Here is a 17,756-nt window from a genome sequence, read left to right on the forward strand (position 1 = left end):
TGACATACACTATTACAATGTAAGTTTTTGACTATTATTTCATCTGAGTGTATCCATAAAAAGTTCCAATTATCTTAAATGTTTCCAAAAATGCTATCAGACTTATATTTACTCTATGTATCCTTTCAAATTTAAACGTTAACATCACATTTTTGAGAATGTATCCACGTTAATAAAAGTAGCTATGTTTCATTCATTTTAATTGTTACATTGCTTTCCATTGTGTGAATTACCACAGATTATGTATCTGTGAGTTTTGCCAAATGTCTTTTATTAGGTTACAGAAAATAATGTCCCCCCCAGGGCAGAGGTCAGGCGGGCTGATGCCCAGTATAAAAGAATTGGGTTCTATATGCTCAGAATTCCTCTCTTATAACACAGCACACAGCATGGGCAGGTGTCACCTAGCCCTCCGCATGATGTCCTGTGGAAACTGGAAAATCAGAGTCCTTGTTTGTTCTGTTTGCAGAAATTCATTCTATGATTAATTGTTTTCTTCACTGGGGGAAAGGGAGAAGCTCAGCTGCCGTGGGCATTGATTTGGGGAATCTGTTATTGGCTAAATTGTGGGAATGTCTTCCTAGAAGGGATTGGGGTTTAACTTTTGCCAGATACATCAGGGCATCAATAGATATGGATCAACATTAGCGTTAATTTATTGGCTTGCAGATTCCAAGTAAGAAATGTACATTCAAACTCTAAACCGAAGCTGGATTAAAGTCCAAGATTTCCATTTTTCAGATAAGATATTTATTGACTTGGGCCAGATCCCCTGCAAAAATCAGTTTCCTTTCATCTTGTTGTACCTGTGAGTATGTCTCCTTGTGTATTCCGTCAGAGACTGAGCAGACTTTTAGGGATCTAAGGTTTTTGCAGAGGTCTCAATTCTAATTTCTCACTTTGAAAAGGAAAAAGACCTGTCACTAAGTGGGCAAAGAAATCCAAACTCCTAAGCAGAAGTAGCAGCAACTCAATATTCATTCTTCAACTTTTTTGGTCCCTCCTTCAGTTTACGCACCATGGAGATTCATTACAAATGACTGTAAAGTCTTGTTAAAGTGTTTGACTTCCTCAATTTCCAAATAATTTAACATTTGACTTGTCCAATTTCTAAATAACTTATTATTAATAATCATAATTACTTAAGATTTTTAGTACATAGAACAGAGATTCAAATATAGTTTTTAAATTTGGCAATAATGCAATAATGAACTGCTTTATCTTTTTTTCTCTAAGAAGAAACAAAAACTACACCCCTATTTCCTTATTAGCCATATTCCTGAAGAATTACCTTTTCAACCTTATATTTACATTAAGGCGCAAAAACTGGTTTTATCTACAAAACTGCATTTTTTTTCTCATTTTAACCAGTGACTATAGAGTAGAAAGCTAGAAAGGATTTATTACAGTAAATTATTCATAATAATGAATTTCATTTAGAAAAGTAACAGCACTCTTACTATGGTGCATGAGGTGGGCCTTAAATTATTTATCATAGAAAATCACTCGTTATAATGGCATTTACCATATTAGAATTTGTTCTGCAAGTCATTTATATTCTTTCCCATGTGAGTTACTCTTCAACTATAAGGTCACACATTGTAAATTCAATAGGAAGTAACCTTTAAGAATATATTGTGTCAATATGAATTTTTTATGTTTATTATAAAATTTGTAATACAATAAACATAATTGATATTTACCAGTGGTGACTCTGTAGTTTTAGAATCTTCAGAGTTTGGCCTCTCATGCAGATTGCTAAATTCCAAGGATTCCTTGTCCTCTTGAGATAATTTCCCCTTAAAGGAGGCTTCTTCTAAATCTGTACTTGGCAAAGAATCCTTGCTCTCAAGTGATATGCAGGAATCGTCATACTTTTGACTACTTTCTATATCTATGCTGTCCTCTTTGAAATTTCTCTCAATAAAGCTGTTTTCCTCTAATTTTTCAACAGCAGGAGAGTAAGCATCAGGATTCACAATGTCACCAAAATCTGCACTTGAAGTTCCTGCTGTTGAAAACACATATTTACAAAAGTTAAATAAATATAAACAAAGAAATTGATTAAACTGTTCACTAACCAAAAATTCTGTGCTATAAACCTTTATCATTAAACACTATTTTTTTAACCAATGTTTCTTTACTGAGTTCTCAGTGTTAAAATACTTTTACATGGCTTATGTTCATAAATGATAATTTTATATATATATATATATATATATATATATATATATATATATATATTCAAGCCTAAATTATTTAGAGTAATGGAGGGGGACAAGATATTGTTTTCTAATGCAATCTTGAAATTGATGCAAATTTTTATTTCAGCCTGTGGTTCAATTCCCACTTTCCTACCCTCTCACCCACTCAAGTTTTATATCAGCAACTTATGAGAAATAATACAGAGGGAACCTTATTTCCCACATTTTACCTCTTTTGCTTAGCATGACTAGTAATGAGGAGAGAGCAAAGGGAAATCTGCCAGATGAAAGAACAGCAGCATTTAGGGGCACAGAAATGTTTAAGCTGGGACACCTGCCTCTGAAAAACTACAAAATGAGCAAAATTATATTAGTCACCCACCTCATTATGTCTGCTTTAAAAAATCACTTGGTTTAGATCACTGGTTTTCAACCTGGCTACACAATGGAATCATCTGAAGGTACTGTTTAAAACCGTCAGCTTATGGGCCTGACCCCAAACTATTAAATCAAACACTGACAGTGGGACTTAAGCACTGTTTTTTGTTTTTTTCCCCCTCCACCAAGTTCTCCAGGTGATTATAATGTGCAACCAGGATTATGAAACATTGTTCTAGATTTTCTTAAGAATAAAAATTCTTTAAAAAGCTTTGTACCATATTGCTTTCATTATCTCTCTCTCTCTCTCTCTCTCTCTCTCTCTCTCTCTCACACACACACACACACACACACACACACACACATTTATCCAGGCTGAATACAGCTTCATCTGATTATCCCATATTCTCTTTCCAATATACATGTCTTATCTCTATAAACAGACTGTGAAAATAGTACAGGCTATGACTAAAATAGTCTCCAGTGATACAAACTCTGCCTTACAGTCCAAAGGACTTACTTGTTGCAATCAAATGTTTATACAATTCAGCAATTACACACAGTACTTAGAACTTCCACTTCCAATATCACCTCTTAAATTGCACAAGTACTGTGAGAAATGCAATAAGTTGTATGTCAGAGAAATATTTTATAGAAAAACTTTATAAAAGCTATTCAATTTAATGAAACTTTCATGGTAATGCTGTACTTTCCTACTAAACTTGAAAAGAAATTATCTGAATCTAATATTTTTGCGGATAGAGCTGCCATTTCCTACGTATAAATGTCTACAACGAACCTCTACAATATTTTTGCAAGATTGTAAAATTCCATTATTAGGATTTATTGCTGCTAAAAAGGTGAGAACACAGCCTCTTAATAATGTTTAAAATGCAATACAGAAAGTACAGATATGGTTTAATTTAGTCTCATTAGAAGCCCTTTTAAGTCATAAAAAATAGATGTCTTGGTTCAACATTCAAAAATCAATTATTCTAACCTGTCACATCAACAGGGTAAAGAAGAAAAATCACAGGATCATATCAATAGATGCAGAAAAAGCATTCAACAAAATCCAACACTCATTCATGATAAAAACTCTCAGCATACTATAAATAAAGGGGAATTTCCTCAACTTAATAAAGACTACCTAAAAAAAAAACTACAGTTAATATCATAATTAATGATAAGAAACTAAAAGCTTTATCTCTAATATCAGGAACGAGATAAAGATTTCCACTCTTACCACTTCTTTTCAACATTGTACTGGAAGCCCTAGCTAATTCAGTAAGACAAGAAAAGGAAGTAAAAGGTGTACAGATTGGGAAGGAAGAAATAAATCTGATTTTGTTCACAGATTAGATGATTGTCTATGTATAGATCCAAAAGAGTTGACCAAAAACTTCTGGAATTATTAAGTGATTATTGAATGGTTGCAGGATATAAGGTCAACATACAAAAGTCAATTGCTTTCCTACACACCAACATGAACAAGTGGAATTTAAAATTAATAACACAATAGCATTTACATTAGCACACAAAAAATTGAAATACTTAGGTATAAATCTTAAAAAAATGTAAGATCTACATGAGGGAAACTAGAAACCTCTGATGAAAGAAATCAAAAAACTAAATAAGTGAAGGGCTAGTTCATATTCATGGATAAGAAGACTCAATTTGTCAAGATGTCAGTTCTTCCCAATTTCATCTAAAGATTCAATGCAATCCCTATCAAAATCCCAGCAAGTTATTTTGTATATATTGACAAAGTGATTTTAAAATTTATATGGAGAGGCAAAGACCCAGAATAGGCAACACAATATTGAATGATTGACACTATCCAACTTTGAAAATTATCACACAGCTATAGTAATCCAGACAAAGTGGTATTAGCAAAAATATAAAAACAGATCAATGGAACAGAATGGAGAATCCATAAACAGATTCACTTAAATATAGGCAACTGATCCTTGACAAAAGAGTAAAAGCAATATAGTGGAGAAAAGATAGTCTTTTCAACAAATGGTGTTGGAACAAGTGGACATCCACACGTCCCCAAATAAATCTGGACACAGACCTTACACTCTTCACAAAAATTAACTCAAAATGAATGATAAACCTAAATGTAAAATGCAAAACTATAAAACTCCTAGAAGATAGGAGAAAATCCAGACAATCCTGGTTATGTAATGACATTTTAAAATACAACACAAAAGGCAGGATCCATGGAAGAAATAATTGATAAGCTGGACTTCATTAAAATTAAAGACCTCTGTTCTGTGAAAGACACTGCTAAGAGAATGAGGAGACAAGCCAAATATTTGGAGAAAATATTTGCAAAACACATACATAAAAATACTATTATCCAAAATATACACAAGAACTCTAAAATTTTCAACAGTAAGAAAACAGACAACCCAATTAAAAAATGGGCAAAAGGCCTTAACAGACACCTCATCAAAGAAGATTTATATGGCAAATAAGCATATGAAACGATGCTCAACATCATACGTCATTAGAGAATTTCAAATTAAAACGAGATACCACTATACAATTATTAGGATGGCAAAAATCCAAAACACTGACAATGCCAAATATTGGCAAGGGTTTGAAAAACAGGAAGACTCATTTGCTGTTGGTGGGAATGAAAAGTGGTAAAGTCAATTTGAAAGACAGTTTGGTGGTTCCTTGCAAAATTAAACATACTCTTACTAACAATTGTGCTCCTTGGTATTTACCGAAATGGGTTAAAAACTTATGTCCAAACAAAAACTCAAACATGGATTTTTATAACAGCTTTATTCATAATTGCCAAAACTTGAAAGCAACCACGATGTTCTTTAATAAGTGAATGTATAAATAAATTGTGGTACATTCAGACAATGGAATATTATTCAACACTAAAAAGAAGTGAGCTATCCAAGCCATGAAAACACATAGGGGCACCTTTAAATACATATTATTAAGTAAAACAAGCCAATCTGAAAAGACTATTGTATGATTTCAGCTATATGACATTCTGGAAAAGGCAAAACTGGAGACAGTAAAAAGATCGGTGATTGCCAAGGGTTAGCAGGGAAGTTTGTGTGAAAAGGCAGAGCACAGAGGATTTTTCGGGCACTGAACCTACTTTGTATTATTCTATAATGTTGGATACAAGTCATTATACATTTGTCCAAACCCAGAGAACGTACAACACCAAGAGTGAATCCTAATGTAAACTGTGGATTCTGGGTAAAAATGATGTGTCTATGTTCATTGATTTTAACAAAGTATTGTTAAATAATTTGTACTACTCTGGTTTGGGATGCTGATAGTGGAAGAAGATATGAGTTTGTGGAGTCTGAGGGTACATGGGAACTCTGTACTTTATGCTCAATTTTCCTATGAACCTAAAACTGCTCTAAAAAATAAAGTCTATTCAAATAAATTAAGTATCTTTAAAGTAACACTTAATGGGCATTTGTATTCAGCATTTTCCCAAAGGCAATTGGAACTCCATGCTCCAGGTAGGTTAAAAAGACCTTCTGGCTTAGACCTGGAGCCCTGTAAAGTCCTAAATTCCCATGTGGGTATAGTTCATTGTCATATGATTTTGAGGCTTCGTAGCTGAAAATGTTAAAACCAGCATGATGACTACAAATCATTGCTCTCTACCATCTGTTTCCCAATGAAAAGGTAATCATCAGTTTTACAACTAGTCACTTTAAATAATGATCTCTGGCATCTCTAAAATTCTTCACATAAGATATATTTATTGGTTTTTCTGAAAATCCTAAGTAGATAATATAAAATCCTAAGTAGATAAAAGCAGATTAGAAATAATCTAGTTCCCATATTTTAGTTTCGGAAAGTGAGATCTAAGAAAGGAAGTGACATGTTCAAGGTCACACAGCAATTTAAGGCAGAAATGAAAACAAAACCTGACTCGCAGGCCAGGATACTTTGCTATGACTGTCTTTAAATGATGATCTCAGCATCTAGAAATTAAAACCAGACATTAGCACACAGTATTCTAATCTATAGATCCCAAGGGTACTACTAGTAATAACAATGTAGATATATAAACAGATGATTTGTTTTGGTTTTATCACTAATATGAAACTTTACACAAACTTAAATATTTTAGGAAAAGATTTAGTGCAAGGGAGGGAGGACAAAAGAGTGTCAATCAGACTTTTGTCACTAAAAGCCCATCTACGTAATCCTTTAAATGCTAGCTCAGTCCATAGTAACTTTTAGAGTAGTCCTATACCGGCTGCTTTTTCCTCTGAATACAAATACCATTGTCCATTGACCAAAAGGAGTATTTGATAGAAAATTATGTATTTTCAACCAATTTTCTCCTGAGGACTAAATCTTCTGGTTTTAAAATGAACAGCAAAATAGGCAAAGCTTTTACATACTGCAATACCTACTGGTTTTATTAAGTTACTAACATTCACCATTAATAATATTAAGCAACAACAAAAAAAGTTACCTTTTGAGTTATCTTTACAATAAGAAGTGTTGTTGCTCAGATGAAGATGTAAGAGGTGTGTTTTTCCCTTGGTGAAAATATGATGTTGACGGATGTCATTTTCATATAGAAAAGTATTCTGATAATCATGAAATGTGCAACTTTCATGTTTAGGGACAAGCAAAAGAATAGGGTTGAAAGAAATTATATATAAAAAAGTTAAAAGACCCAGCTTATTAAAATAAATACAGTAAAACCTTAAGGGAATAGGGTTATTCACATTAATTTAATATTTGCTTCAACATACTGTGGACAATTCTGAACTACAAGTAACTAAACAGTATTATGAATTTAAAGGAAATAGGCAACTGGGACAAACCTGATTTAACTACAAATTTTTAATTGACAGTTTCTTGTTAAAAATATTCTGAAATAGGGGCTTCCCTGGTGGTGCAGTGGTTGAGAGTCTGCCTGCCGATGCAGGGGACACGGGTTCGTGCCCTGGTCCGGGAGGATCCCACATGCCACGGAGTGGCTGGGTCCGTGAGCCATGGCCACTGAGCCTGCGCGTCCGGAGCCTGTGCTCCGCAACGGGAGAGGCCACAACTGTGAGAGGCCCGCGTACCACAAAAAAAAAAAAAAAAAAAAAAAAAAAAAAATTTTGAAATAAGTTTGGTTTCTTATGGTCTTTCTTCTAAAAATGGAGAGTTATCTTTCAATCTCATCAAGCTCATGAAATCAAGGTTTTATTGCTTAAATAAACTTTTTATTTGTTCATCATGAACTATATGAGTTCAAAAGCCTTATGTGGTGTAGGTTCAAAAACCTTACATAGCCTTATGTAAGCTCTACATAGTACCATCATAAAAACTCATGGATTATGCTTAACCAAAAAGGTCCTCTTGTGTCACTTATGATGCTTTATGACTCTTAGAAAAGACGCTCTATGGGCACCTCCAAACCCAGATGCAAAACTATTGCCAAACTGTAATCAGTAACTTTCTCTGCCTTGTCTAACATGGAGGTCAAAGCAAAGACTTGTGATAAGATATACAAAAGAATCAAGTTTGAGAGTAGAAATCCATTTCCTTAGGGATACAGTAGTGCATATAAACCTCTTATATACTGACCATAAGGCTGTCTCCTGCCAAAAGCACATTTGCTGCTAAATATCTGGGTCTATGTGTCCAAACGTGGGGCTTTTCGGGTCTGAGGGCATCACTTAGGCCCACTGCTGCTCCAAAGTGCTGACAGGGGCCTAAGGTGATCTGAACATATAAACAAAGAATCGGTGTAGGGGCTACTTAATAGGAACTTCATTCTGCTGTTTACCCAACTTAATGCTTTGTAGTCAAAACATGTGAAATCCTAGCTAAAGTTTCAACAGCAAAGAGGACTTAGAATAATTTTTAGCATTACTAACAGATACAGCTAGATATTATTTTTCATTTGGAAATGACAAAATTCTAAAAAAAATTTACAAGCTGAATCATTATAATTCATTATTTAATTTATCACACAGTAAAATCTACCTAGGAAGTAATCTATAGTTTGGGGGATTTTCTTGTCTCTCAACTTATTAACGTACCTGTTTTTATTTAGGGTTCATAACAAACTGAAGAAAAATCCAAAGAGTATCTTTGGAGAAAGTAAGGAAGTTCATACGAAATATATGACTTGGGAGGCCATTTCAAATAATAACAATTCCTAAATACAGAAGCATCTATTAAATAATCCAGATATTAGGTAAGAGTATAAACATATCATTATAGATAATTTTCTAATTACTGAATGCTGATAAATATTAGCAATATTGTACCCAAATTTAAACATGGCTTAAATAAAATATATTCTAACATTAAAGTCACATTTTTTTTATGTTGTGAATTTCTCAAGAGATAGTTAATTTTTGGTGAGTTTTTAATAAGTATCAAAAGTGAATTAGAAAGATCTTACCTTTGTTGACTGTCTGCATCTGCTAACTCAACTTTATAAGGCACGACATTTCCCGGTTCTTCAAATTCTGCTTCATCAGTCTTATTAAACGCATGTTGTATAATATTAGTATGTTCAACAAATTCATAATACATTAACCAGTTAATTTGTGCATAATATTTAGAGAATTTTTTTTCTCACAAAGAAATGTCATGAGCTCTCTGACTATATGCCATAGAGCATTAGTTCTAGGAGAACTAAACAAATTCAACAGGTATTTGCTGAGGGCTTTTGCTGTGTCAGTACATTTATCACTACTATCACACCCAGAACCAAATATAACAACTTAGGTTTTATTTTGTAATTACTAAGTGCCAAGTAGATCAGTGATTAAGATGTTTTTCATTCTCTGGCCAGCATGTCATACCATATGCATCAACAATTTAATGAAGAGCACACACGAATACACATGCATGTATGTATTTATTTGTTCAGAATCTTCAATTTATCCAGAGCAGAAATAAAAATGTTGCCAGGCATACACACACACACACACACACACACAGCAGAAGCTATTAACCTCAAGAAGAAAGTAGTACTTAAAAAGGTACTTCCTCATTGTAGTCCTTCTCTGTGACAACCATAGTAAGAGCAACACTGAGGACAGGGGGTATACTCAGCTACTAGAGGACTAGAAAGTCAGAAATGCACTGAGTTTATCACAACTTAACCCTTCAGCCTGGAGCTCTAGCTCTGACTGGCTCTAGCTGCAGCTTATTCTACCTGGTGTCTTCTAGAGGTTTGTATTCAATTTATTATTATACTAAATCCCTTAAATCTTAATACTATTTTTCCTTTAAATAGAAAATATTAAATGACATTCAACAAACTAAATTTATACAAATTTTATTAAATAAATATCATATAATGAGAATAGTCTTTGTTAAAAAGCCTGATAACACAGAGAACTAAATAAAACAAACACTAAACTACATTTCTACAAGTTAAAAGAGTGAAACGTCTTCTCATCTCCCATACTATGACACAATACCAATTTAGCTCACAAATTTACTGTCTACATTAAAATAATAGTCTGTTGTATTCCTGTCAGCATATTTAAATTCAAATACTTGTAAATTTATAGTACTTGTTATATACTTGTAAATTTATTTCAACAAGAAATCTTGTTGAAAATAACATGTAGTTGTAACTGTATGTTATGAATTTCCTGTTTGTTAAGTAATATGAGTGGTCATTATGAACTTACATCATCCAGTTCGACTATTTTTAGAGACGGTTCAGGTCTCTCTATGTTTAATTCTTCTACTGGCAGAAAAAGAGCTGGGGGTTGTATTTTGATATCTTCAACTAGAAAATAAGATTAAAAATAATATCATCAAAGCATATACCTTACCTGATAATTCATCTTCAAATAACATAGGCAACAATAGAAGAAGAATGTTCTCCTGTGCATCCATACAAAGGAATAAATACTGTCAATTTTCCCAGTTCAAGTAAAATACACATTTACTTAACATTCGATTTTTAAATGAAACTATTTAAACTAAGGCAAAGTAAATCTAGAGAATGGCAAGGAGAGTGTGCATGATTTTGATCTGGAGATAAAGTGTACACAGTGCAGTTGAGAATGATACAGTAAAGAAAATGAAAAGCAGATGCTGATTAATGCTCAGTGTATATAATTTGAAATAGTAAATTTGAAAATATCTAATGAAGGCTGAACTAACCATCACTACCTTCATCATTTTCATTCTGAGAACACTGTGCCTCACTACCGGTTTTACACTGAGGTGTAAAGGTGTCCACTAGCATGTTTTGAAGTTGCTCCTGTGGAGTTCTACAAAACAAGAAAGAAGCAATTAAAAGCTTAAAGTACATTATCTGAAATTTCTCCAGACAAGATCTTGATTTATTTCACAAACAAGTGAGTCTACAAAATTAATAATGAAAACCATAGCCATACCTCTAATTCACAGAAGAAAAGTACAACTGTATAACATAATCTGAATCTACTAAAATAATTTTATAAATCAAATTAACATCACACAACGTTTTTAATTTCATATCTTATTGTTTTTCCTTTAGGATGAAAATCAAAGTTATGATAGAATTCGGTATTTTTGCAAAAAAACACATGGAATCCATGAAACATATCACACTGTTTAAAAAGCTAATTTACAAATGTGTGTTGTATCTCACAGACTTGGCATTATGTTGATAAGTTCTAAGAGAACTGAAGACATTTTTCTGAACTTCCACCAAGCCAGTCGCGTAATAAAATAGGCTTCCACGATAAGCATGTGAGGTGTTCCGGCTGTAGCATCTATTATTTAATTAACAATGAGGTCTGATGTGGCCTGTCTCACATACAAGGCAATGAAACACAGGAATTCTTAGAGGCCTTGTGCATTTGGTTCCAAAGGATAGTCCCAAACAATGGGGAAGGGAGTCACTTTTTAACTGCCCTTAAACCGCACAGCTCTTCTAGATTATGCATGCTCATTGAGTCCCCATATAAAAGTCAGGGCCTTCTTAATAATATTAGCTGGTGACAATAATACAAAAAATGTACCAGGCTATGTTCTAAACAATTTGGGGTACTGAATCTTAAAAGGAATATTAAATAGGTGCTAATATTATCTAAGTTTGATGAGAAAATTAAAGCACAAAGAAGTAAACCAACTTGTTCTGTCATTCAGGTAGTAAATGCAGCAAAGACAATTTGAACTCAAGCAGTCTGCCTCCCTAAGCCCATGTTCTTAATCATTACTCTATATTGCCTCTCTCACAATTTGCAAAGGTACTAAAAATTTAATGATCTCCTGGCAAACTGTGACTATGTGCATTTCCCCAGTATATGTAATGTATATATCGAACACTCCAAAATATTTATATATTATCCAGCTTTGAAGAGCATGTCATCTTACATCCAAAATTTAATTAAATGATGGAAAATATTAAAGAGTAAAGTTCAAAGACAAACTGGCATCTGGTCACCAGCCTCTTTCCAGTTTGACATAGATATACTGTACTAAAAATTCAGTCACTGATACACATGAATGTACTAATATCCAGATACTCCTTCATTAAGTGAAAACTTACCTAATTTTAGGAGGAAAGCCCTGAACCAACGACTTAGAGAGTCCAGTTAATAAAGCACTGGAGCTGAAGGGGTCCCTTAGATTATTTATTCCAAACTCAATGTTTTTCAGGTGATAAAATTTGGACCAAGAGAATTAAAGTGATTTGCCCATGAACAAACAACTAGTTAGTCAATAAACTAACTCTACATTCTGGATTGGGACCCTAACACAATTGCTTTGTCAAAAGATCATGCCACATAAATAAAAGATGACATATGCTTTAGAATAGGATTACCTCACCAGATTTTCCTCTTTTAAAATTTAAACAAATATGTATTGAGCATTGACCAATTCATTTGGGGTAACCAAATTGACCAAATCATTCTTGTGATGAATGGTTCTAACACTGTGAATCAGTGTTAGGCTGTTTGCATCAGAATCACCAGAGAAGATCTTTTTGAATGCAAAGTCTCATACCCATCCTTAAAAACACTGATTTTTAGGTCTGTCTTGGGGCCAGGAGGAGAAATCAGCATTCTAAAAACCTCCCCCCATGCTTCTGATGATCAGCTAGAACTGAGAAGTACATATAATAAAAAGAGTAGGGGAACTGGAGTAGAAATACCAGCTAATTTTTAATATCCACCCTTAAAATACTCTAAATCCAAATTGTATGATCTCTTTCATGAAACTTTCCTAGCATTTAGAAGAACCACTAGAAACAAAAGAGAAAATAAACCAGTGGGACTACATCAAACTAAAAAGCATCTGCACAGTAAAGGAGACCATCAACAAAATGAAAAGACAGCCTACCAAATGAGAATATATTTGCAAATCATGTATTTAATAAGGAACTAATATCTAAGTAATATCTAAGATATATAAATCAACAACAAAAATCCCAAAGAACCCAATTAAAAATCGGCAGAGGATCTGAATAGACATTTTTCCAAAGAAGACATACAGATGGCCAATAGGCACATGAAAAGGTGTTCAACATCACTAATTATTAGGGAAATGCAAATGAAAACCACAATGAGATATCACCTCACACCTGCTAGAATGGCCATCGACACAAAGGAATAGCAAATGTTGGAGAAGATATGGAGAAAAGGGAACTTTATACACTGTTAGTGGAAATGTAATTTGGTGTAGCCACTATGGAAAACAGTATGGAGATTCCTCAAAAAATTAAGAATAGAACTACCATATGATCTAGCTATTCCATTTCTGGGTATTTATCTGAAGAAAATGAAAATAATAATTTGAAAAGATATATGTACCCCTTTGCAGCTTTATTTACAGTAGCCAGGATATGGAAAAAACCTAAGTGCCCAGCAACAGATGAATGGATAAAAATGTGGTTATACACACACACACACACACACACACACACACACACACACACACACACACACACACACACACTAGGGAATACTACTTAGCTATAAGCAAACATAAAATCTTGACATTTGTGACAACATAGATAGACCTTGATAGTATAAGTGAAAAATGTCAGAGAAAGAAAAATGATTTCACTCATAAGTGAAATATAAAAAAATCAAAAATAAACAAAACAAAACAAAAACAAACACATTAATACAGAGAACAGATTAGTGGTTACCAGAGGGGAAGGGGAGTAGAAGAGGGTGAAATGAGTAAAGGTGGTCAACTGCACAGTAACGAATGGAAACTAAACTTTTGGTCGTGAGCAGGTTGCAGTGTATACGTGAGCAGGTTGCAGTGTGAAATATAATCTGCACACATGAAACATATATATAATGTTATAAACAATGTTATCTCAACTACAACAAAAAGAACCACTGGAGATATTAAGATTGCTATTAAGGTGTATCAACACTTACGTATTGGCAGGTAAAATACAAAAATCATTACTATCCAAATCAGAAAAGTGATATAAAAACAAAATGCAATAGAATATATATTTATAAGTCTGTTAAGCCTTTTATAAAATATGACAATTATAGGCAGAAATGAAGTCAGTCATTTAACAAAAGTGTTCTTCTTTTACTGTATAGGAAACTCAGTGTGAAGGGCCTTGAAAGGCAGCCACTAAAAAAGATAAGTGACCTTGGGATTACTTTTATGTACTAATTCCTAAGCTAGAAAGAGGCAATTGACAGATATACACTACTAAGTTTCACACCTGAAAGACTGTTATGGACATAATACTTTAAAAGAGATACAGACAACTTGGACAATAGTTACATAGGAATAACCAGAATAGTCTATGTATGAACTTAAAACCCTGCCACGTAAACCACAATGGGATATAACTACACACCTGTTAAAACAACCATCAAAAGAAAAAATAACCTGAGAATACCAGGCACTGGCAAGGATGTGGAGCAACTGGAACTCTCACGCATTACAGAAAAAAATGCAAAACTATTCAGTCACTTTGGAAACAGTTTGGCAGTTTCTCATCAAGATAAACATATATTTACCATATAACTCAGCCATCCCGGTCCAGGTATTTACCCAGGGAATTAAAAACTTATATTCAAACAAAAACCTATATGCAAATGTTTATAATAGATTTAGTCATAATTGCCCAAAACTAGAAACCAGCAGGATGTTGTTTAACAGATGAATGGATAAAATATATACCATGATTATGAAATACTACTCTACCCTAAAAAGGAACAGACTTTGATTCACTCAAGAACATGGTTGAATCTTAAATGCATTTTGCTAAATGAAGGATGCAAAAAGCTACATATTTTATGATTTAATTTACATGACATTCAGAAAAAGGCAAATGTATAAGGATGGAAACAGACCAACAGTTGTCATGGGTTGAGGAAGAAGGGTTGACTAAAGAAAGAGGAAGCATGAGGGATTATGGGGTGATGGAACTGTATTCTTCAGTACTGTGGTGAACACATGGCTCTAGGCATTGGCAAAAGCCCACAGAACTGTACACAAGTTTATTCAAATTTTAAAAAGTACTCAGGATATGGGCATACCCCAAAGAATGGTAGAACCACTCTAAAGGAGATGGGAAAGTAATGAGTGCCACGGCCTAAGCAACTTTGGAAAACAAGATTTTGACTGGATACTGTAGAAAGCACTATACACAGTGTACTCTAATTGGTAAATGTTTCTCACAGTGAAATTCGTTAGAGATTCTGAAACTACTTCACACATATATTAAGGGTGATAAATTAATAAATATATTATAGATACTGAGAGCCAGGATTCTCACTGCAGGTGAAAGAAACCACAAATAAGCAAAGGGAGAATGTAAATGAACCAGTTGATGTTGGCTTCGGTGTATGAATATGAACTCATGTTTACTTTAATAGATATCCAGGTAGACAGGTACAGAAGTAAATTTAGTTGTGTGTGTATCCTGGGTTAGTATATATACATGTATCTCCTAGATGTTCTCTGAGAAAACCTAGGGTCTGTGACTCCTGAGTAGCAAGGTGCACACCTAAGTTGAGATCTTGGTTTCTGAATAACAGTCTCCAGTAAAAGGAATCAGGTTTCCTTGGAAAGATGATTCCTGGGTTAGGACAGGAAAATGCATCTCAGGTGCTAGAAAAATAAAGAGATGTTCAATGCAAACCAACCAACAAACAAAAAATGGCAAGAACGTATTGAAAGAAGCAAGAAGTCAACCTGAAGGAGTTCTCAATGATCAAAGCAGGAACTTGAGTCAAAAAATAAATGACAATCGTATTGGCTATTAATCCAAAATAAAATAAATATCCATGAGTCCACATAAATAAACAATTGAATAAATAAACCAAAGTGGGAAAAGAGATATTCTTCCTTGAAGAATTCCAATTAATAAATGTAGAAGGAATAGAGGAAATAGAAAATCCCCACTAGAGCAGCAGAGTAATAACTGCTACAGGCAAAATCCACTGACAAATGCTAAAATTAGTAGATGAAAGTTTAAAGAAAAACAGAATTTTGCATCATCTCAAAGTATCTCCCCTAAAATATTTATTACTGTGATGTGATTAAGTCCCCCCCCCCACCCAATTCATATGTTGAAATTCTAACACTCAGTGTGATGGCATTAAGAGATGAGGCCTTTGGGAGGTGATTAAGTCATGAAGGCAGAGTCCCCACATGGGATTAGCACCTTTATAGAAGAGGCTCATGAGAGCCCTGCGAAGACACCATGAAAAGATTTCTCCTATGAACCAGGAAGCAGGCCATCACCAGACTCTGAATCTGCTGGTATCTTGATCTGGGACTTCCTAACCGCAGGAACACTGAGAAATAAATGTTTGTTTTTTATAAGCCACCCAGTCTATGGTATTCTGTTATAACATCCCAAATGGACAAAGACAGAAATGGGTACCAGAAGTGGGGTGCTGCTATAAAATTCCTTAAAATGTGAAAGCAGCTTTGGAGCTGGCTAATTAGTAAAGGCTGGAAGAGGTCTGAAGTTCACGCTAGGAAAAGGCTACATTGCTATTAATAGACCTTTAAAGACAATTCTGGTAAGGGCTCAAAAAAAAGAGAGAGCTGTAGAAAAAGCTTCAATAGTCTTAAAGAATACCGAAGTAATCCTGAATAGAATGTCAGTAGTAATATGGATGGTAAATGCCATTTTGATGAGGTATCAGATGGAAGTAAGGAACAATTTATCATACAATGGAGGAAAGGCAATCCTTGCTAATAAAGTGGCAAAGAGCTTAGCTGAATTGCATTCATGTCCTAGTGTTTTATGGAAGGTAGAACTTGTGAGTAATGAAATTAGACATATGGCCGAGGCAATTTCTAAGCAAAGTGTTGAAGGAGAGGCCTGGTTTCTCATGACTGCTCATAACAAAATGCAAGGAAGAGAGGAATGAATTAAAGACAGAATTAATCAAAAGAGAAGCAAAACTTAAAGATTTGGAACATTCTCAGCCTATTTATATTTATATTGAAAAGTATGATACAACCTATACAGGAGAGAATAGGAAGTATATGGCCAAAGGATCATCTCACAGGGAGATCAGTTAGCCATCTAAACAGAAGATATGACCTATTATCCAAGACAATGGAAGAATGATCCCAAAGGCAATTCAGAAATCATCAGGGCTATCTCTCCCATCACAGAGAGCCCCATTAGAGCAACAGCCCAGTAAATCCCTGGGGGCAAGGCTGCCCTTGTGACCCCAGACTAGACCAGCCACACAATTCAAACCCAGGGGAGTCACAGGCATGTCACCGAGCTCAGAGCCATCTTAGGAATGGGGCCACTCAAAGCCACAGGGCAGAGCCAACCAGAGCCTTGGGGGCCCAGCCCCTGCCAGGCAAAGCTCGGGGCAGAACTGCTGCCTCAGTGTGTCCAGAAGTGGGGCTTCTATCCCAGTGGGCCTGGACAGCAGAGGATACTCTCAAGATTTAAGGTCTAATAGCATTTGCCCTGTTAGGTTTCAGACTTGCTCAGGACCTGTTACTTCTTTTTTATTTCCAATTTTTCCCTTTTAGAATGGGAATATCTATCCTATGCCTGTCCCACTTTTGTATTTTGGAAGCACAGAACGTGTTTGATTTCATACGTTCACAGTTAGAGAGCAATTTTTCTCAGAATGAATCAGACATTGAATCTCACCCATATCTGATTTAGATGATACTTAGATAAGACTTTAGAATTAAGACTTCAGAATTTTGAGTTGATGATGAAAGGAGTTAAGACTTTTG

General features: G+C 34.4%; 1 protein-coding gene across 4 annotated transcripts in view; it reads right to left on the reverse strand.

Moving 5' to 3' along the window:
- The window catches only part of ZBBX (zinc finger B-box domain containing), a 111,578-nt gene that overhangs the window by 20,243 nt on the left and 73,579 nt on the right, over positions 1–17,756 (reverse strand). For 3 of the 4 annotated variants that reach the window (XM_079922369.1, XM_079922370.1, XM_079922372.1), the window contains 5 exons: positions 10,725–10,834; positions 10,244–10,344; positions 8,998–9,077; positions 7,063–7,202; positions 1,704–2,011 (listed from right to left, as the gene is read on the reverse strand). In XM_079922369.1, the coding sequence (XP_079778495.1) occupies positions 1,704–2,011; positions 7,063–7,202; positions 8,998–9,077; positions 10,244–10,344; positions 10,725–10,834 (739 nt within the window). The remainder of the gene's footprint in view (positions 1–1,703; positions 2,012–7,062; positions 7,203–8,997; positions 9,078–10,243; positions 10,345–10,724; positions 10,835–17,756) is intronic. The other variant, XM_079922371.1, reaches the window with a different exon arrangement.

Source organism: Stenella coeruleoalba (assembly GCF_951394435.1).
Source record: "Stenella coeruleoalba genome assembly, chromosome: 5".
In the NCBI taxonomy this organism is placed as follows: Eukaryota; Metazoa; Chordata; class Mammalia; order Artiodactyla; family Delphinidae; genus Stenella; species Stenella coeruleoalba.